Source organism: Halichoerus grypus, chromosome 4 (genome assembly GCF_964656455.1).
Source record: "Halichoerus grypus chromosome 4, mHalGry1.hap1.1, whole genome shotgun sequence".
In the NCBI taxonomy this organism is placed as follows: Eukaryota; Metazoa; Chordata; class Mammalia; order Carnivora; family Phocidae; genus Halichoerus; species Halichoerus grypus.
This window is the reverse complement of record NC_135715.1, coordinates 132,585,695-132,608,282: the sequence shown is the minus strand read 5'-3', so window position 1 is coordinate 132,608,282 and position 22,588 is coordinate 132,585,695. Positions and strand designations below refer to the sequence as shown.

The following is a 22,588-nucleotide window of genomic DNA, read 5'->3' as shown; positions in this document are numbered from 1 at the left end:
TATAATAGCCTTAACAATGGACCATTCTATCCTTTGTCGTCTTTATATTCGTCATCAAAGGCATTTCTTTAGCACCTTGGTAAATGTTCCCTTGTCAGGTTGGAGTGAATTTCATCTTTTTCCTATCTTTTAAAAATACCCAGTTTTGCCAGATATTGATGTAGATAGAACTGCTTGGGATATAAAGATGGGCAAGCATTAAATTAATACATGATTACTAGGTATGAGCAAAGAAAGAAGTATGATTAGTAGATTCAGTTAAGCAGGGGTTCCAAGAGTTGCATAATAGAGGTATCTACATCATTACTCTCTTACCAAAAGATTCATGGAGAGTTTTATTTTTAAGGGTCCTTTGAATTACATGAAGACATTTCAGGATATATTTTAAGAGACTGTTCAAGATGGGAACAAGATAACTACTTAAAAAGCTTTTATTGAAATTTTTTTTTTTTTTTGGTCACCAAGTACTGTTGGAATCTCATATGCTAAAGCAGTACAAAAGTTGAATTTAATTGGGTCCCTGCCTTTAAGGAATTTATATTCCAACTGGGAGGATAGAAATGTATATATAATAAAAATGTGTAAATACCATGATATTGTAGTATCGTTATGAATAGGTACTCAAATTAGTGATAGAGATAGTAGATAGGAAAATGAGAGAAAACTGTGGACATAAATGGCTGGGAAAATCTTTGAGGAGAAGCTGGGTTTGAAATGTTTGATAAGGTTTATGAAAAGGATGGTGTAGAGCTATCCAGTAAGAATAGAGAATTAGTTTTTCCTGTTATCTTCAGATTTCATATTTTGGGCTTGCTTTCTAAATTATTCTATAGGGGCACCTGGGTGGCAGTCGGTTAAGCCTCTGCCTTCAACACATCATAATCCTGGGGTCCTGGGATGGAGCCCCGCCTGCACTGGGCTCCCTGCTCAGCGGGAGCCTGCTTCTCCCTCTCCCTCTGCTGGTCCCCGTGGTTGTGTACTCTCTCTCTCACAAATAAATAAATAAAATCTTTTAAAAAAATAAATTATTCTAAAAGATACAGTTATATATAGATACTCGTATTAGTGCATGCACTACTTTGGGTGGTTTCAAAATGGATTGTCTTTGTAAATTTTCAGTTTATAGTGTCACAGCGAGTATTTAGTGTATGAGATTTCTGTTAATATGCAGGTATATTGACTTCCTGATCAGATCTTACTCAATTTAAGATAATTGGGATATTGTCAGAATGTCAGTTTTTAGTTCTTTAGCTCTGTAGTACTGAATAATTTCACTGAATCGTTGTACTTTATAATCATTATAACCTTATTTGAATATCACTAAAAACCTTTTGTCTGTATTTTTTAAGAGCCAGTTTAAGATTAGAGTGTACTGAAGCCTTAATTCCTTTGATAAAAACAATATATTTTTCTTTATTCAGTCATTTATATTATCCCCTATTATGTGGGGGAGAAAATTGATACTGCATATTGAATTCAGTTTTTGTTTGTGTTTCTTTTCTATTCATTACCTAAGAACTTATTTTATTTATTTTTTAAAGATTTTATTTATTTATTTATTTATTTATTTATTTTTTGAAGATTTTATTTATTTATTTGACAGAGAGAGAGACAGCGAGAGCAGGAACACAAGCAGGGGGAGTGGGAGAGGGAGAAGCAGGCTTTCCACTGAGCAGGGAGCCCAATGTGGGACTCGATCCCAGGACCCTGGGATCATGACCTGAGCCGAAGGCAGACGCTTAACGACTGAGCCACCCGGGCGCCCCAAGATTTTATTTATTTATTAGAGAGAGAATGAGCAGAAGGAGGGGGAGAGGGAGAAGCAGGCTCCCCACTGAGCAGGAGCCCCATGTGGGGCTCGATCCTAGGATCCTGGGATCTGACCTGAGCCGAAGGCAGCCACTTGACCAACTGAACCACCCAGGCACCCTACCTAAGAACTTATTTTAAAAAAGAACTTTTTATAAGCTAATCATCAGTTCTTCAACATAAAAATATTTTTCTTTACTTCTAGACTTAAATCAACTCTATTACTGATGTCAGAGGAGCTAACCAGACAGCAGGCCCTGGCAGTGATGGGAGCAATGGAAGAGATGGAAAGCAGAAATTCACATCTGATTAAAAAGTAGTCTTTCCTGAAATTCATGGTGTTAATGTTTAGCTGTCATCCATAAGTAACTTTTTTTGAGGATGCATTATGTTTTTTTCTATAATCTAGCTGTTGGTTTTGAAGAAATAAGGAATTAACACTTAAGGCGTTGTTCATTATCTAAATAGTTTGTTTTTTAAAATAGAGATGTTTAAATTGTTTATAGCAGTTTTCATTTCATTTGCTGCTGTTGTTATTTTCAAGCAGAGGATCATAATCTAGGAAAGTAGAGAGCATCTATGTGAACTTGAATTGTTTCACACCACAGTTACCTTGAAATCATACTGCCATATATTGTCTTTTTTTTTTAAAGAAATTTAAGAGGAAAAAAATACATAGTTCAGATTATATATACTTAATGTTTTATTATCCATTATATCAGCCTTTTTAAAGTATTCCTTCTGCCCCATTTCTTCCAACGTATTCCCTCTTAGCATTTCTTACTGCTTTTAATCCATTCCATTAGAGGGCCAGTGAATTAAGGAAGAAAATTAAATCAGTTTTGCTAATTGTTAGTAACTCTTGGTAAAGATTTCTTTGTGGGGAAGATGTGGAATTTGATGGCTGTTCTGTGAGTTTTTTTTATTTAGAAAGTGAAACTTTATGCTTTTCTCTCCTATTGCTATTAATAATTAAATATTTACACTTCATTGATAGCTCTTCTATCATTCTATCTTAATTGTTTACGTTTCTGTCACCATTTTGAGACTGCTCTTTAAGAATGGAAAACCTTATTTCATTCATTGCTGCTTCTCCAACACAGAGCATGTCTGGCATGAAAGAGCTCCTCAGTAAATACTTAATACAAAATGAATGAGTTGATTGTAATATATGTTTTATCATTCTTTATAGAATTGCTTCAATTCTGCATAAACATTTGGATAACTATAAACCAATAGAGTTATTGAGGATAACTCAAGCATTGATTTTTCTACATTTTCAAAGTAAAGAGCTTTTTGTGAAACTCAGAGAATTACTGCTTAGGTAAGGTTACAGTGTTTATTTTATAATCTAGACTCAATGTTTGTTTTGTTTGATTATGTAGAGAGTTGTTGGAACTTTTGGAGGCAGAATTAAGTGGCTTGTTATTTAAAATGTTAACACACTTACCTCTCCCCATGTGCATTCTGCCAGTGCTCATGCTTGGTATATTCTGAAATGAAGCCAGTTGGGCGATGAGTTCCCCAGGCATGAATAACAGTAAAAGCCAAGGCATTTTCCTTTCCTGCAAGAATACAATAACTATGAAAAGATTGGAGCTGCCCAACAACGCAAAACTTCCATTTGGGAGCACTTATATTTAGGGGCCTTCAGTCTGCTTACGTGCCTGTTTTAAGGCATGTTAGATTGTTTTAAAGCATATTAAATTTTTTAATTTGTAATTTTTAAAATAAAATATTTAAGAGTAATGTTACTGAAAAAGTATTTTACCTTTATAATTTAATGTTTTCTGTTTTTCTATGGCTATAACATTCATATTTTAACAGGGAAGTTATTCAGTTTTCCAAGTATGCTTATGGAAATGGAGTCAAAATGGACTTTTGCATGAAAAGGTTTTTTATTTTAACAATCAGAATAATGACTTGAATGAAGCTAAAATTAGATTAATCTTTTTCTCCATTTTTCTATACTAGTTTGATTTCTGATTTTGATTCCTGGAAGACCAGGCATGGGACTCTATGCCATAATCAAAAGGATTGGTGTAGAGTTGAAAATGATTTTAATTATAGTAAAATGATTGCCATTAAGGTTAAGAAGGATTTGAATTGAAGAATAAGAATTGGCACTTTATCAGGTGCTTATTAGGTATGTTAGTAGAAAGTTCACCCTTTTCTTAAAGAAATAACTTTTTTCAGGGCGCCTGGGTGGCTCAGATAGTTAAGCATCTGCCTTTGGCTCAGGTCGTGATCCCAGGGTCCTGGGATCGAGTCCCGTGCTCCCTGCTCAGCGGGGAGCCTGCTTCTCCCTCTCCTTCTTCTCCTCCTGTTTGTGCGCTCTCACTCTGTTAAATAAATAAACGAAATCTTAAAAAAAGAAAAAAAAAAGAACCTATACAAAAAAAAAAAAGGAAATAACTTTTTTCTTACCAAGGTGATTATATGCAGGATTATTGTTTCTTCATCCTTTTCATATTTAGCATAGACTTTTTTTTTTTTTAAAGATTTTAATTATTTGACAGAGACACAGCGAGAGAGGGAACACAGGCAGGGGGAGTGGGAGAGAGAAGCAGGCTTCCTGCGGAGCAGGGAGCCTGATGCGGGGCTCGATCCCAGGACCCTGAGATCATGACCTGAGCTGAAGGCAGACGCCTAATGACTGAGCCACCCAGGTGCCCCAGCATAGACTTTTACATAGCCTCTGAATGTAGAATTTTATGTTCTAAATTAAGTATCATAAACTGGCCCAGGGACATGGTTTATTTGGTCTGCACAATGTTTTTTAATAAGTGAAATTACACAGTCCTGTTTGCCTATAGGTATGTTAACAGAAAAGTAAGAACAGAAGTGGGAGTATCAAAGGGAATTCCGCTTTACCCGTGATGTTTTATTTCCTTTGTAAAATGACTTGAAGCAAATATGATAATGTTAAAATCTAGTAATTCTGAGTAGTGAGGGCCCTTATACATCTCTGGAGTTTAAAATCTTATCAAAAAGTTAGTTGGAGGATGTTGTATGGAAATCATAGGTGCTTACTTTCCCAGTATCAAATAGACTTTAGAAGGAACACAGTCTAATTAAACTATTCACATAACTATTCCTATAAATAGCTCCTGAAGCCATTCAGGGAACACAGGGAATTCATATACTAGAATAATGTGGCCTTTTTTTTTTTTAACCATATTGAAATATAATCTACATAAAATATACCTTTCTCCTCCTCATTACTCTGCTTCCCTGTCCCCCAGGTTAACTACTACCTCTAGTTCCAACTACATGGATTAGTTTTGCCTATTTTGTGTGTCTATTGTGTCTGGCTTCTTTTGCTCAATAATTATGTTTATGAGATTTACCCATGTTTTTGCTGTATTGTGTTCTCTTTGTAAGGATATAACAAAAATATTTTTATCCATTCTACTGTTGATGGATATTTTATTTATTTCCAGTTTTTGGCTATTATGAATAGTGCTGTTATGAATATCCTGAATATAATGAATAGTGCTGTTATGAATATCCATATCTTTTAGTAAACATATGTATGCATTTCTGTAGATATTTACCGAAGAGTGTAATTGTGGGTTCATAGGTTATACATACGTTGTTCATCCTCAGTAGATCTGGTAAATGGTTTTCTAGAGTGACTGTATCAGTTTATATTCCCAGTAGCAGAATGTGAGCTGAGCATGCCTGTTGCCCCACATCCCTGCCAACACTTGACATATTTTTATTTTCTAATTTTAGCCATGCTGGTGGGTGTGTGGTGTATTGTAAATAAACACGCATGCACATGTAAGTTTTGGAATTTGAGGAAGTGTTTCCAGAAAAAATATCAAGTGGAGGTTGGAGAGATTGTATCTGTTGGGGGTTTATTTTTAGACAATTATTACAAGGTTGGTTCATATTGAGAGTTCTACCCCTTAGGTCAATTCTGCAAACATAGCTTCTGGGGCTTTCTTTATATAAAAGAGTATATTTATTTTTTGTGGTTATAAGAATAAAATATTCATTTAGTACTAATCGGGTACCTACTTTGTGTCAGGCAGTGGGCCAAATATCATATAAAAATCATTTTGAAAATTTTGGAAAATAGAAAAAAGTATAAGAGAGAAAATAAAAATCATTCCTAACCTCGTTTATCCACTGACAACAATTTGATTTATTTACCTGTGATATGTACTTAACTTACATGTGTGTATAAAATTTTTCTTCCCTCCTCCTTGAGAATACAGTTTTGTACTTTTTTCCCCCACTTAACCTTACCCACTTAGCATTTTCTCACATCATTTAGAACTATTTGTATATCTTTTTAATGACTGGATATTACCCATCATATGACTATACCATAATTTATTTAAGTGTTCTCTCATTGAACATTTAGTTTTCAAATTTTAGCCATGTAAAAATATGATACATAATGCAAATCTTTGCTAGCATTTTATCTATTTTTCTGTTGTAATCCTGTGTATTTAAAAAAAATTTTTAGGAGCTTCTGGGTGGCCCAGTCAGTTAAGCGGCTGCCTTTGGCTCAGGTCATGATCCCAGGACCCTGGGATCGAGCCCCACGTCAGATTCCCTGCTCGCTTCTCCCTCTCCCTCTGCCTGCTGCTCTGCCTACTTGTGCATTCTCTCTGTCAAATAAATAAATAAAATCTTCAAAAAAAATTTTTTTTAAATGAAGTATAGTTGCCATTTGCTCACATTTTAGATTCTTTTTTTTTTTTTAAGATTTTATTTATTCATGAGAGACAGAGAGAGAGAGAGAAGGCAAAGGCAGAGGGAGAAGCAGGCTCCCTGTGGAGCAGGGAGCCTGATGTGGGACCCAATCCCAGGACCCCAGGATCATGAGCTGAGCCGAAGGCAGATGCTTAACTGACTGAGCCACCCAAGTGCCCTTTAGATTATTTTCTTAGTCTGGTTTCCTAGACAGGGATTGACCATGTCAAATGATGTAATTACTTTTTAAGTTTAGTAAGTAAAGGAGAATGCCTGTGTCGATGGACCCTTACTAGCATTGCTATTATGATTATTTTAATATGCTAATTTAATATTTTAAAAAGGAACTCAACAACTTCATTTTAATTTACATTTGATTTTTTCTAGTACTTCTAAGCCAAAAGATTCTTTAAAAGCTCCCAACTGTTGAATCACAGATCTGTACCTCTGAAACAAATAATGCAATATATGTTAAGGAAAAAAAAAAAAGAAGATAGCAGGAGGGGAAGAATGAAGGGGGGGAATCGGAGGGGGAGACGAACCATGAGAGACAATGGACTCTGAAAAACAAACTGAGGGTTCTAGAGGGGAGGGGGGTGGGAGGATGGGTTAGCCTGGTGATGGGTATTAAAGAGGGCACGTTCTGCATGGAGCACTGGGTGTTATACACAAACAATGAATGGTGGAACACTACATCAAAAACTAATGATGTAATGTATGGTGATTAACATAACAATAAAAAACTAAAAAAAAATAATAAAAGAAAAAAAAAATAAAAGCTCCCAACTTTTAATTTGTAATTTAACAACTGCTGTCCTGGTGGCTGGACTCTTACTTTGGGGGTGGGACTGTTACCATGGGAATTTGGGAAAAGAGGAGCGAGAAGGGAACTAGTGTCACTGAGTGATCACTGTATGGCAGGGCGTATACTAGGTCATACCAGCTCCTAACAAGTCATATCAAACATTCAGCCCAAAATCTGTCTCTAGCAACAGCACTGGAAACGTTGTTTTGACCCTGATCTTTGGTATGTTAGGGACTGTGGTTTCATTTTTTTATTTTTTTTTTATTTTTATTTTTTTTTTATTTATTTATTTGAGAGAGAGAGAATGAGAGAGAGCAAGCACATGAGAGGGGGAGGGTCAGAAGGAGAAGCAGACTCCCTGCCGAGCAGGGAGCCCGATGTGGGACTCGATCCAGGGACTCCAGGATCATGACCCGAGCCGAAGGCAGTCGCCTAACCAACTGAGCCACCCAGGCGCCCTGTGGTTTCATTTTTGCATAAAATATTTGAGATGTGCCTTAGAAAATCTTAAGACTTCTCGTGGTAGTCCTTTGTGGACCTGTCATCTTTGAATTTATCTAATCCTTCTTAAATTAGCTTGTATTTTACACCTACCACACCTGTTAATTATAATAATAATAATTATGTATTCAGACTTTAAGTACTTTTCGTTTTGTTGCTGATTTATTAATTTTGATCTTTTCATTTTCATTTTCTCCCCCTTCCTTACAGATATTTGAAAATTAGTGTTATACCTAGTGAGATTTCCATCCTGGTCTATGCTCTTTCCATTCTTCCATCTCCTCACCTAGATGAAGTGGGGATATCTCGAATTGAAGCCATTTTACCTCAGTGTGACCTAAATGACCTGAATGGTTTTGCTACATCTGTTTTAAGATGGATTCATTATGATCACAAATATCTGGATAATACCACTGGGAAACAACTGAAACTGCTTCAAAAACTAGATCACTATGGTCTTCAGAGACTACAAAAATACAACAATTTGAATCTGTTAAGGGAAGAACTTAAATCTTTAAAAGGAGACTGGTTTGCTGAGTCACTTCTTGAAGAAACAGCTGGTACTTTACACCGTTTGATGGATGAAATTAATTACAAAAATGTTGCAGAGATTGCATCTTTCATTGCTAGAACTAACTACCTCAGTACTTTGCTACTTGATAGGATAGCCTCAGTGGTTGTTCAGCAGATTGAAAAGGTGAAATTGAGTTTTAAATAGTTGTCAACTTCTAAAAGCATAAATATTTATCATAAGTACTTTGAGAACTTAATTGGAATTGGAATTTTATTATTTTTTATTTTTTAAAAGATTTTGTTTATTTGGGAGAGAGAGCGTGCATGTGAACTTGAGCAGGGATGGGTGGGGGAAGGGCAGAGGGAAAGGGACCAGCAGACTCTCAGCTGAGCAGGGAGCCCATCACTGGGCTGGATTCCAGGACCCTGAGATCATGACCTTAGCTGAGGGCAGACGCTTAACTGACTGAGCCACCCAGGCACCCCTGGAATTTGAATTTTAAAAATTAAATTCTAGCGTCTGGTTCAGCAGTTTGTTTCTCTAAAGTTGTTTCCTCCAGCAGTGTAGATCTGGGGAGTATAGCAGTCATCTTTTGGTTCACTACGATATTTTTCAGATCTGTAGTCAAAATTTATTGTCTAGAAGGAAATACTTAAAACAATACTGTTTTAAGAAAATGAAGTATGAATGATTTTTGTTTTATTTTCTATAATCCTATGATACTACTTTTATATTTAAGAACAACTACATTCAAAAGTGTGAAAAATGAGGAAAACATAAGGTGTACACTGACTTCTATATTCTTAAATTGTCAATGTGTCTTCTTACAAATTTATTTCTGGAACTTACTCCTAAAGCTTTTTGGATTATGTGAGAAGAAATTCACTTATTAAATCTATATTGGAATAAGGCTTTTACTTAGGAGACAGTATTTCTCCCAAAATAAAATAAAAATCTGTCCTACTTGTTTAGCATAGTACTTGGCAGTCATTAAGTTTTAGATGAATGAGTGAATAATGAAATTTTAAAAATGAATGAAAGAAAAATGAATGAAAGAAAAATGATTATAAACTAACTTCCTTAATTACATTATATGATGAGTCTATAAAATGCACTGAGATCATGGAAATTAGTAATACTATTTCCTATTCATTTTAATGATTAATGAATTCTGGAACAGGATTTTACACCTAACAAAAATAATTTGTAGATTATCTGATTTTTTTCTGCATTGATATTTAGAGTTACTAGAAACTAGTGGTGGGACTAAATAGATTATAGCAGGGTGGAAAAAGTAATAAGTAGTGATGCATTTATCATTTTACTTCTAGGCATGTTAGAAAAAGATTTCTACCGAAAATAATAATTAGGTTAAGTTTTTGTTTTATTTTACTGAAGTTTAAACTATAACATTTTGTTGTGTTTATACAGATCCACCCTTTTGTGATCCTTGGTATTATTCTTCCATTTAGCGTCTTGAACTATGATCCACCTCAAAATGATGAATTTTTCAGGATTTGCATTCAATACCTGAATTCTTACTTAAGTAGGTATATTGTTTGGTAATACATTGAGTAAGTAGGTTGGAGAATACCATTGCCACTGTGGTAAGAGAGAGCTCTCATTTAAGGGGTAACTATAAGAGCCATGAGTTCTAGACCTAAAAAAAGTTGTACTCATTTTTGAAACATTTTTATTATGAAAAATATCAAGCTTAAGGAAAAAATGGAAAGAATCAAACAGTGCCTATATACTCACTGGGCAGACTTAGTAATTGTTAACATTTTATCCTATTTGCTTTACTGTTTCTCTTGCTCTCTTATTTTTTTCGGAACCATTTCACAGTAAGTTGTAGGCATCATGACCCTTCACCCCTAATTGCTTAGGCGTATGCCTCCTAAGAATAATGACCTCTTATATCACCACAACACTATTATGACACCTGAGAAAATTAATAGTCCCTAAAATCTAATACACAGTCCATGTTTAAATCTCCCTCATTCGTCTCAAAAATGGTTATTTTGGACTCAGCATCCACTCACTGCATTAGGTTGATAGCTCTTTGGTCTTTTATAGTCTAAATACTGGTTGTTGTTTTTTTCCTTACCCCTGCCATTGACTGACACCATGATATGATAACCATGTCTGATACTACTTTGTGAATAGACAAGTAAAATGGGCTGCTGTGATATGTTTATATTTAGTCATGAATGGGCATATGCATGTGTGGCATTCATGTATACCTCTTTTTAGTAACATAATTATGTAGAAAGAGGAGACTTGAAACTGAGACTTAGTATGCTCTCCTGGTTGTTCAGTCTTGTGCCAACAACCAGAAGGAAATGAAAGCACATCTTTTTTAAAAAAATAAATAAATAAAGAGTTTAAGAGAAGAAAGGTTGAGAAATACAGCTTTGATTTTTTTTTTTTTTTTTAAGCCTTACCAAGAGAATGTTTGGAAAATTCTTGGATACCTTTATAAGTAAAATTTTAAGTAATGGCATAATAATTTTATTTTGAATAAATATTAGATTTGACAGGTCACTATTAACCTCATTTATGATTTGATCTTGATTTATTAAATAAACTCAGCAAACAATCCAAAAGGAAAGATTTAACATCTTTTTTGTCCTTTCTAAGAATATTGCTGCCAGTAGGGACCCCTTCCTTCTCATCAGAAATGTCTCTTGGACGAGGCAAATCAGCTAAATAACCTCAATCTTGTACTCTGGGACATGTGCCATGCTGTTGGGTGACAGGTAAGGGAGGAGGTGCTATTTGAAACTTGAGCTTCATATGTGTCTACACTCATCCCGGATATTTGAGATCCCTAACAGCAGCACAGAATAGTAGTCCAGGCTCCGGAGCTGGGCTCTGAGGGTTAAACCTCACTGCCACTTGCTAACTGTGTGACTGTAGGCAAGTCATTTAACTTCTCTGTGCCTCTGTACACTTATTTACAAAGCGGAGATAATAATTATTCCTGCTGTATACTGAAATGAGATTTCAATGAGTTAATATATGTAAAGAGCTTAGAATGATACCGAACACATTCTGAGCACTATTATATTGTTATCATCAATACATACAGACTCAGACCACTTATTACATACACTACTGACCTTTTGTTTTGAGTTCTTTCTCTTTACAAAGCAATTTTTGAAACTTCTTATGAAGTAAAATAATAATATAGGAATATTTACATATCCTTAGCACATAGTATGAATTTATATAAATTGAATCACCCAAGGAGTCAATACCCAGGTGAAGAAACAGTATTACCACAGTGTCCTTCTCTCCTGTCCCCCTTTCCTACTCTACTCCCACCCAAAGGTAAGCACTTCACTACTATCCTGACTTGTAACAGTATAGATTAGCTTTGTCAAGGCTGTGTTTGTATCATTATTTTAAAACCCAGCTTGACCTGAATAAAGTGTGTGCTTACGTATATGTGAGGTGGCTGTACATTATAATTTTTTTATCTTAATTTTGTTTTAGGTGGATTGGATCCTTTCATGTTAGTGTTTCTTGGTTATTCTTTGGCCACACTTGGATATTTTCCGGAAGATCTGCTGAAGGCAATTTTTAACATCAAATTCTTAGCCAAAATGGATTCTCAACTTGAATGTGTGTATCTACATTTTTTAATTTTAATTTTTTTAATGATTTTATTTATTCATTTGAGAGAGAGAGGAAGCACAAGCAGAGGGAGGGGCAGAGGAGAGAGAGAGGGGGAGAAGCAGGCTCCCCGCTGAGAAGGGAGCCTGATGTGGGGTTCAATCCCAGGACCCTGGGATCATGACCTGAGCTGAAGGCTGATGCTTAACCTACTGAGCCACCCAGGTGACCCTGTATCTACATTTTAATTTATTAAACTATTACCTATACTTTATATCCAAGTTTCAACTCTACCTATACTAAAGCATTTAAATGTTAACATATTTTTTTTCTGTTTATGAAAGTATTTCCTTCTTATGGAAAATTTGGAAAACAGAAAAGTATAAAATAGAAGATAAAAGATTACTCATAATCTTACTACCAAGTGAAACTACCACTTTTAATAATATTTTGGAGTATATCTTTCTTTTCTGTCTCTCCTGCTCTTATGTGTATGTTTATATATCTATATGTATTTTAAAACAAAATTTGGATTATTAGTATATTCACCTTTGTATGTTGCCTTTTGTCATTGAACTGTATTTTGAACAGTTTTGCATGCCATTAAATATTTTTTGGTGTCATGATTGTTTTAGTGTTTATGTAATCGGCTATGATAGGAATGTAATAACATTTGTTATCATGTAGGTTGTTTCTAATTCTTCATTATGAATAATGATTATTATACATGAATCATTGACCTCATCTTTGTTTCTTTAGGATAGATACCTAAATGTGGAATATTAGGTCAATGAAAATTCTTTGGTGGTATTTTAAAAAATGTAGTTGTAATATTCATGATTAGTGATAACGACATAGGAGTTAGTCCTAATCTTGCCACTGAATAATTTAAAAATATAAAGCATGTGTGTGCAAATGAAACAATTTTATAAGGTGAGAATAAAAGTACTAACAAATAATGGGGATAAATGAATGTGAAAAAAATGGATTGTCTTTGGTAGGTCCAACCTGTCAAAATCAATTAATATTTTGTTTTTGATTTCAGTTTTATGTTCATCTCTAAATATGAAGGTCCAATTTCGTCTTATGGAATTAAATAGAGCAGTCTGCTTGGAGTGCCCTGAGTATCAGATTCCGTGGTTTCATGACCGCTTCTGTCAACAACAGTATAATAAAGGTTTGCCTTGTCTTTGGGTCAGACAGCAAAATTTAATTCCCAAGTGAATTATTAGTTAGCACCTTGTTAAGCCCAACCGTGACACCAGAGTTACCGAGAGTGCCATGACCTGTTTGATAGAACCATTTTATAGGTGAGATTTGTGTTATAAGAATTTCTTAATATTTAGGACACTAAACCTCTCTGGTAGAGAGCACAGAACTTGTATCGTTTTGAATTTAATACCATTGCATGTGCTATTATATCGAAGCTCTTGTTGAAAATATTAATCTTGATTTTTCGGTTTGTAGAATTGGGTTGATTTTCATTTGAAACTGATGAACTTATTTTAAGTTACCTAATTATTTTTATTTTCATAAAGATATTGGCAGCATGAATGGAGCACAACAGCAGATTTATAAAATGTTAGCAGAGGTGCTGGGAGGAACCAATTGTGTAAAAGCCTCGGTTCTTACGCCTTATTACCACAGAATAGGTGAGTCTGTGGTAGGTTATTAGGTACTCTCAGAAGACTAAACTAATTAAAGTAGAATCATCTCATCAAATGGAAATTTCCAAACAGACCGAAGTAGAAGAGTGCAATGATTCCTCAAGTTCCCATGGGCCAGCTTTGATAACCATCAGCATTTTGTTTTTTTTGTTTTAATTTTTTACCAATCTTTCACCAATTCTAAGTAAAACCCAGATTCAGATTCACTGAACATTTCTAGATCTTCAAAAGTTTTTTTCCTCTGCACTAAGTACCCTAAAGTCAGGGAAATGACTTAGCATCATTTCATTGTTTTATGTCAAAAACAAAGTTGGATTATCCATCTAGATGAAGATTTCCATAGGTTTGTGCTCAACTCTAAATAAACTCATTAACCTTCTCAGTCGTCTAGTTGTAGAAGGCATTCTGATTTGGTAGTGGGTGACATAAAATTAGTAGGCTAGCTGATAAATTGGATGGCAACGTAAGATTTAAAAAAAAATAGCTAAATTCAAGTGGTGGACTTAAAGGAAAAGATGAAATTTTAAGAGAACATAAACTTTCTAAATTTAGGTTTAGAAAACATCTGCATACATACAGGATGTTATATAGGATTATAAGCCTGATATTAACTAATACTGTAAATGGTTGCCAAAAATCAAATACTATTTTAACCTATGTTATTAATAATAATAAGAAAGCTGGTAGTACCACTGTATTCTGTCCTTCAGACATTTCTTAGTATTCTTTTTTTTGAGTGTTGCATTTTGTGAGAGACAGTGACAAATGGGGCCTGGAAACAAAGGAGTCTAGAAATCCTGTCTTAGAACTACAGAGGATGGGAACTACACAGATTTCAATCCCTCAGCAAGTTCCTCAACCTCTGAATATTATTAGTTTCTTCATCTGTAAAAGGGGGATAATAATACCCGCTTAACAGGGCTAACTGATATATTGTATGAAAAACAGTTAGCACTGCCCTTGGAACATAGTGAGGGCTCAATAAATTAAAAAAAAAAAAAGCTAGGAATGTTTAATTTGAAAACTGGAAAAGTTGTGGTGAGCATAACTTATAATGTTTGAAGGATTATTATGTGAAAGAAGAATTAGATATCTATTTCAGGATAAAAGTATGGTAAAAAGTAAAGGAATCATTTTAAGTCAATAAAAGGAGAATTTTATGAGAGATTTGTCAAAAAATGAAATAATGGGCTGCCTTGTGAAGAAGAAATGTTTAGGCAGAAGCTGGATGATCAGATTGTGTGTTCAGAAGACTGAACCAAATTAGTCATTTATACCCCCATCTTGCACTACAGAACACATTTTCTCAGTTGTTTGGTTTTACGTTAGGATTTCATTTGTCTATGAGTGACAGAAATCCATAAATAACAGGAACTTAACAAAGTTTATTTCCTTCTCCCATACGCATAGGGTATCCAGGGCTGGCATGCCAATTCCACAAGCCTTAAAGATCAAGATCCTTCTATTTTATTTTTTAAATATTTTATTTATTTATTTGCAGAGAGAGAGAGAGAGTGTACAAGCAGGGGGAGGGGCAGGCAGAGGGAGAAGCAGGCTCCCTGCTGAGCAAGGACCCTGATTCAGGACTCGATCCCAGGACTCCAGGATCATGACCTGAGCCAAAGGCAGATGCTTAACTGGCTAAGCCACCCAGGTGTCCCAAGATCCTTCTATTTTATTATAAACTACAACCTCAAAATGTAGGTAGCTTCCACTTTATGGTCCAAAATGGCTCCTTCTGCTTTAGCCAACACATCTACAATCTAAGCAGAAGGTGGAGGGAAGGAAATGGAAGGGTGTCCTTTTAAGCACAGTTCCTTGAAGTTGCACATACCATTTTTAGTTATACCATATGGCCATACTTGGCTATGAGTGAGTTTAGGAAATGTTTTCATTCTGGGTGGCCATGTACCCAGCTAAGAATTAGGAATTCTATTATTAAAAATGAAGGGAAGTATTAGATATTGGGGGACAACTTGAACTCTCTGCAAGAGGGTCGTTTTAAAATATTGATAGAGATCTTCCTTGACTTACCATGGGATTATATCTCAATAAACCCATTGTAAGTTGAAAATATTGAAGTCAAAATGCATTTAGGGGCACCTAGGTGGCTCAGTCAGTTAAGTGTCCAACTCTTGATTTTGGCTCAGGTCATGATCTCAGTGTTGTGAGATCAAGCCCCTCCTGTGGGTCTGTGCTGGGTGTGGAGCCTGCTTGAGATTCTCTCTCACTTCCTCCCTCTGCCCCCCTCCATCCCCCACTTGCACCCTGCTCTTGCACACTCTCTCTAAAAAAAGAAAAAAATGCATTTAATACACCCCTAACATGCTGAACTTCATAGCTTGGCCTAGCCTACCTTAAATGTGCCCAGAACACTTACATTAGCCTACAGTTGAGCAAAATCATCTACAACAAAGCTTGTTTTACAATAAGGTGTTGAATCATCTCATGTAATTTATTGAAAACTGTACTGAAAGTGAAAAGCAATCATTCTAAGTTTTTTATCCTCACTACTGCTGCCCAGCATCAGAAGAGATCCAAATTCAAAATCTGAAGTATGGTTTCTATTCAATGCATATCACTTTGGTACCATTGTAAAGTTGAAAAATCATAGGTTGGGGACCATCCGTATACTATTAATCTGTACTATTTAAAATACATCTGTATTTTAAAATATACTCCTGTAAAAATAATGCTCACAGAAGGAAACGCACTAAAATATGAATATGAAAATGGTCTGTAATTCCATCTCATAATTTAAAATTATTGAGCACCAACTTTGTGACAGGCACTGTGGCCAGCTCTTTATTCCTGTTATTTCATTTTATTCTTTTTGTTTTGTTTTTGTTAATGTTTCTTTCAAACTATAAATAGTCCTATCTGTGTAAAACATTTGGAAAATACAGAAAAAAAAATCACGCATAACAAATCATGCATAACGTGTAATTAGTACTGAAACTAAGATTACTCTGTCCCAAGACCATTGTATTTCCAATTCATATTTGTACCTCCTGTTGTCAAGAGGCTTATTTTTATGTGAAATGTATATAAATCATTAAAAAATATTTAATTGGTAATATTTATGTACATGGATGTAGCATAATTAAGACAGTATAATAGTATAATTAATAACTATGGGCTAGGGGCGCCTGGGTGGCTCAGTCGTTAAGCGTCTGCCTTCGGCTCAGGTCATGATCCCAGGGTCCTGGGATTGAACCCCGCATCGGGCTCCCTGCTTAGCAGGGAGCCTGCTTCTCCTTCTCCCTTTGTCTACCACTCTGCCTACTTGTGCTCTCTCTCTGTCAAATAAATAAATAAAATCTTAAAATAAATAAATAAATAAATAAAAAATAACTATGGGCTAGAAGCATTGCTTAAGTAAGTTTAAAAAAAAATTCAGTTAAAAAAAATCACAGGATACCTACCTATAGAAAAACCGGAAAGGACAGATAACAAAAGAGAGAAATTACCATGATATGACCATTGTTTACTTTTGCTGTCTGTTTTTGTAACTGACTTGTTTGAAACCAAAAATAACTTATACTATAATGTTTGTAGCTATGTTTATATATTGCAAATATTTTTCTGTGCCCAGAAATACACATTATTTTTAGTGACTGCATACGTATTTCATTGAATTGAGTAAATGATGGTTTATTTAATCCTTAGGGCTTTTTGTAGGTACATGCATCTGTCAAACAGTGCTGCAATTTTCATATAACAACAGCAATAAAAATGATATACCTACATACTGTTTATTATGTGTTAGACATTGTTTTAAGTGTTTTATATATAATAAACTTATTATGCCCCTACCAGGTACATAAATTATTCTATTTCATAGATAAGGAAATTGAGGCTGAGACATTATTGTTTGCCCAAGGTTCTATAGTTGACAAATGGTGGAGCCAGTATTTGACCTACGCATTCTAGCTCCAGAATTCATTCTGTCAATGAGAGAACTATATTTCACGTTTGATAATTAGCTCGAAGCTGCTTCAGTGCCCCAGTTTCCCTGATGTATAAAAAGCAGATAATTAAACCTACTCTTTCCTTTTCATTTGTTGTTTCTTTTTTCATTTGTCCTTTTTGTCTTGGTTTAAATACTTTTACAGTTGTTTTTATTACAGAAAAATTTCAAACATATACAAAAAATAGAATAGTATGATGAACTCCCATACAGCATCACCAGTTGTCAAAACTCACCAGAGTCCTACCTGATCCTTTTCAAGGAAATCACACATATCTTAAAATGTTTATCTAAAAAGATACATAACTACAGTACCGTTATTATCACTCCACCACCATTCATAAAAATTTCTTAATATCACATAGCTTGTCAATGTTCGAATGTCCCAAGTGTCTTTTATATGTTTTATTTTACAGTTTATTTGTTAAAATTGGGGTCCAGACATTACATTTGGTTGATAGGCCTTTTTAAGTTCTACCTCTTTCTTTTCCCCTTACAATTTATTTATTGAAAAAAAAATTTTTTTTCACATTCTAGACTTTTCAGTTATACCTCTGTTGTATCTCTCTCTCTTTTTTCTTTTCTTTTTTTTTTTTTTTTTACCTCTGTTGTATCTCTTAACCTGCTCCTGCATCCCTTGTTTTCCTGTAAGTCACTCCTTAGATCTAGAGGCTTGATTAGATTCAGGTTAAATTCAGGTTGGGTTTTTTTGTTTGTTTGTTTTGCCCAGACTATTTCATAGTGGTATGTACTTCTTATTGTATCGTATCAGAAGACATATAGTGCTGGTTGTCTTGTTTTTGTTATATTAAAGATTTACCAGCTCATCCATTAGAAAGTTCTCCTATCAGTTTTTCACCTACAGATTTTATCAGTCATTAAAATTATTGTCTAAATCCATTATTCATTAGGGGTGGTAAAGTAGTGATTTTTTTTTTTTAAAGATTTTATTTATTTGACAGAGAGAGACACAGCGAGAGAGGGAACACAAGCAGGGGGAGTGGGAGAGGGAGAAGTAGGCTTCCACGGAGCAGGGATCCCGATGCGGGACTCAATCCCAGGACCCTGGGATCATGACCTGAGCCGAAGGCAGACGCTTAACGACTGAGCCACCCAGACGCCCCTAAAGTAGTGATATTCAACATCTATCATTTCTTCTGCATTAGCTGGAATTTGTCTAAAAAGAACTTTCCCATACCAACTATTTAGTTACTCTTATGTACAGTTCATACAGGAAAGACAGGATACATGTTTGAATCTTTGCCCTTACTAGTTTTCAGATGAGTAGGTTCAGCTTCCTCCAAATGCTACCAAGAGATTTAAGAGGATTAAAATAAAACTCTTAATGTTATTTGACCTTACCAGCACTAAATATAACTCCGTACTAAATACAGTTTAGTAATACTTGCTGGTTGATTTTTATTGATTGATTTTCTTTTTTTTTTTTTTTTTTTTATTTTATTTATTTGCGAGAGAGACAATGACAGACAGAGAGCATGAGAGGGAGGAGGGTCAGAGGGAGAAGCAGACTCCCTGCTGAGCAGGGAGCCTGATGTGGGACTCGATCCCGGGACTCCAGGATCATGACCTGAGCCGAAGGCAGTCGCTTAACCAACTGAGCCACCCAGGCGCCCTATTGATTGATTTTCAAAGAGAGGTGCCATTGGACCAGATCTTATAAAACAAGTTGGATAATTAGGGAGCTGTACATCATTCTTTCATATGTGTGTGTGTGTGTATACATGTATATCGCTATATGTATACAAATTTAAAATATATCTTAAACTTTTACCTGTAAGAATTTACTTAATTCATACTGTTGATTCCTGTACTTACAGATTTTGAGTGTATCTTGGATAAAAGAAAAAAAGCTCTTCCATATGGAAGCCACAATATAACTTTGGGAAAACTGCCAGAAACGCACTGGGAATCAAATACCCAAATAACTGGATCAAGACTGCCACCAGGAGCTGAAAGGTAACTTATTTCTTAGTTTCAGATTTTGTTAAACGTTAAGTTTGGCATAATTTAATGAACTCCGTTATCAAGGATCAGTTGTAGGAGAATCTGCTTCTCATTTATCTCCTGCATTCTGCCTCTGTGCCTTTGCTTTTCCTCTGCCTTCAGCATTTATGTCTGTCCTTTACTGTCCAACGCCTGGCAGTCTAACTAAAGTGCTAACCTTCTCATTGTCCTCAGTGGAAGCAAATAGTATCTGCTTTGGAGCTCCCCTACCTCTCTGCTTATCCAGTAGCACTTAACTTCTTCCTACACTGTATTGCAGTTACTTAATATGTATCACATGTTGTTAGACTATAAGCTATTCTCTATGTTTGTATCCCTCACAGTGCCTTCCATATGGTAGTTGCATGGTAAATATATATTGGACAAGGAAACGAATGAAAGCATGGAGATTTTTACTCTAATTTGGTGTAAATTATAATGAATAGGCTTACTTGTCATCAATTACTAATTTAAGTAGAAGAATAGAATACTCATTTATATTCATTTGTTTTTTGTATAAATTAATTTATAAAGATGCAACTTTGTTTTTTTTTCCACTTTTTTTTTTTTAAGATTTTATTTATTTATTTGACAGAGAGAGACACAGCGAGAGAGGGAACACAAGCAGGGGGAGTGGGAGAGGGAGAAGCAGACTTCCTGTGGAGCAGGGAGCCCGATGCGGGGCTCAATCCCAGGACCCTGGGATCATGACCTGAGCTGAAGGCAGACGCTTAACGACTGAGCCACCCAGGCGCCCATAAAGATGCAACTTTGTTCCTGAAAGGCTTGTAATTATTGTTTCTCGTTTTGATTTCAGAAGCAAATTTTTTTTATCTTCTGTAGGATTGCTCTGGAATTTTTGGATTCAAGAGCTTTTTGTAGAAACATCCCTCACTTAAAAGGAAAATCTGCTATGAAAAAACGACAGTTGGAAATTTTGGGCTATCATGTAATTCAGGTATGAAATACTCATGTAATTTCGCCTCTAAAAAACCCCCCAGAGAACTGGCTGTACATATGTTTCCTTTTTTAAAAATTGGAGTATAATTAACATACAGTGTTTCAGGTATCCAACATAATGGTTCAACAATTCTCTACATTACTCAGTGTTCACCACGATTAAGTGTAGTGATCATCTGTCACCATTTTTTCAGTCTTATGGACTACATTCCCTATGCTCTACTTTTCATCTCTGTGACTTATTTTGCAAGTGGAACTTTGTACCTCTTAATCCCTTTTATCTATTTCACCCATTCCCCCTCTAGCCCCTGACAACCACAGGCCTGTTCTCTGTATTTAAGAGTCTGTTTTTTTGGTCTCTCTTTTTCTTTGTTCATTTGTTTTGTTTCTTAACCACATATGAATGAAGTCATATGGTATTTGTCTTTCTCTGTCTGACTTATTTAACTTAGCATTATACCTTCTAGGTCCAACCAGTATGTGTTCCCTTTTAATGTGAAAGTTCTAGAATTACCTTTTTTTAATATTAAAAAAAGTTATATTAAAATATCTCTGAAACAGAACATCCTTCATTTTTCTTGAATAGTAAATAAAAATCATTTTATTTTATTCTCTCTAGAAGATCTATTGGTTTTTTTATTTATCTTACGAGAGGCACTGTGGAGATGGGTAGAGATACAAGAGAAAAAGGCTAGTATATGTATGTTGGAAAGGTAATAGGAAGAATGTCTACTGTTGGTATTGTAGGAACAGGAGGATTAAAGGAACTGTGAAGGAAGAAGTAGGTCTCTGGGCTTTACCAGGAAGAAGGACTGACTTGGCTTCTAAAAATCGTTTATGTTTATGTAAACTAATTTCACAGATGCCTACAGCTCGGCTCAGTGGTGCTTACAAGTCTTCCCTGATGTCTTTTTGTTGTTGCTTTAAAATTTCCATTCAAACTACATGGCTTATTTTACAGATCCCGCATTTTGAATGGAACTCTATGGCATTGTCAACAAAGGAAGCTCGGATGGACTACCTGAGAGAACGTATATTTGGAGAAGGCAAATCATGATTGTAGTTTTTATTTAAAATTAGTGATGATGGTGTGTCACAACTGAACTTATTTTAATTAAGTGGCCTGACTCAATGAAAAAATAATAGTACAGAATTGATTGATTTGAAGGTCAGTTGAATACCTATTAAAATAAACAGACATTTTACTTTCTCCAGTATTTCTTTACTATCTGGTTGGGAAATTGTATAAAATTCTTAATATAAAGGACTTGTAGCTTTTAAGAAACTTAAATAGTTTATAATTCATTCTTTGTCTACTAAGTGCCAGAAAGTGTTTTAGATGCTGGGGATATAGCAGTGAATGTAGCGTATTTGCCATGGGTAGAGTCAAACAAAATAAATGAATAAATTACATTATACCATAGATGATACTAAGTGATATGGAGAAAGATTTGGGGGAGAGGGGATAGGAATATTTTGGGTAGGTATAATTTTAAATAGGGTGATCTGAGGACTCACTAAGGTGGTATTTGAGTAAAGACTTAAGGAGGTGAGGCTAACTGGCAGTAGAGTATTCCAGGCAGAGAGACCAATAGGTACAAAGATCCTGAGGTAGGAATATGCCTGGCATATTTGAGAATAACAAGGAATCCTCTGTGGCTAGAGCAGAACAAGTAGGAGGTTGCGGGTAGAAGTGTAATAGGAGAAAAGGTAAAATAGAGTCAAATACATATGACCTGACCTCGTGGCTATGGTGAGTGAGATAAGCAGCCATTGGAGAGTTTCTATAAAGGAATGATAAGAACCCATGTTTTAATTGAATCACTTGGGCTACTCTGTTGAGATGGGAAAAGACTGCAGTGAGGCAAGTGTATAAGCAGGGAAACCCATTAGAAGATCATTGCAATAATCCAGACAAGAAATAGATGGTTGGTGCGGCGCCTGGCTGGCTCAGTCAGTAGAACATACAACTCTGTATCTCAGGGTCTTGAGTTCAAGCCCCACATTGGGCATGGAGCCTACTTAAAATA

General features: G+C 35.3%; 1 protein-coding gene across 1 annotated transcript in view; it reads left to right on the top strand.

Moving 5' to 3' along the window:
- FASTKD1 (FAST kinase domains 1) overlaps positions 1-21,768 on the top strand; it is a 45,972-nt gene extending 24,204 nt beyond the window's left edge. The window contains exons 7-16 of the mRNA XM_036072045.1: positions 2,015-2,125; positions 3,002-3,133; positions 8,036-8,522; positions 9,771-9,885; positions 11,838-11,966; positions 13,003-13,134; positions 13,496-13,609; positions 19,433-19,571; positions 20,442-20,556; positions 21,520-21,768. Of these exons, the coding sequence (XP_035927938.1) occupies positions 2,015-2,125; positions 3,002-3,133; positions 8,036-8,522; positions 9,771-9,885; positions 11,838-11,966; positions 13,003-13,134; positions 13,496-13,609; positions 19,433-19,571; positions 20,442-20,556; positions 21,520-21,615 (1,570 nt within the window). The 3' untranslated portion in view covers positions 21,616-21,768. The remainder of the gene's footprint in view (positions 1-2,014; positions 2,126-3,001; positions 3,134-8,035; positions 8,523-9,770; positions 9,886-11,837; positions 11,967-13,002; positions 13,135-13,495; positions 13,610-19,432; positions 19,572-20,441; positions 20,557-21,519) is intronic.
- The last annotated feature ends 820 nt before the right edge of the window (positions 21,769-22,588 follow it).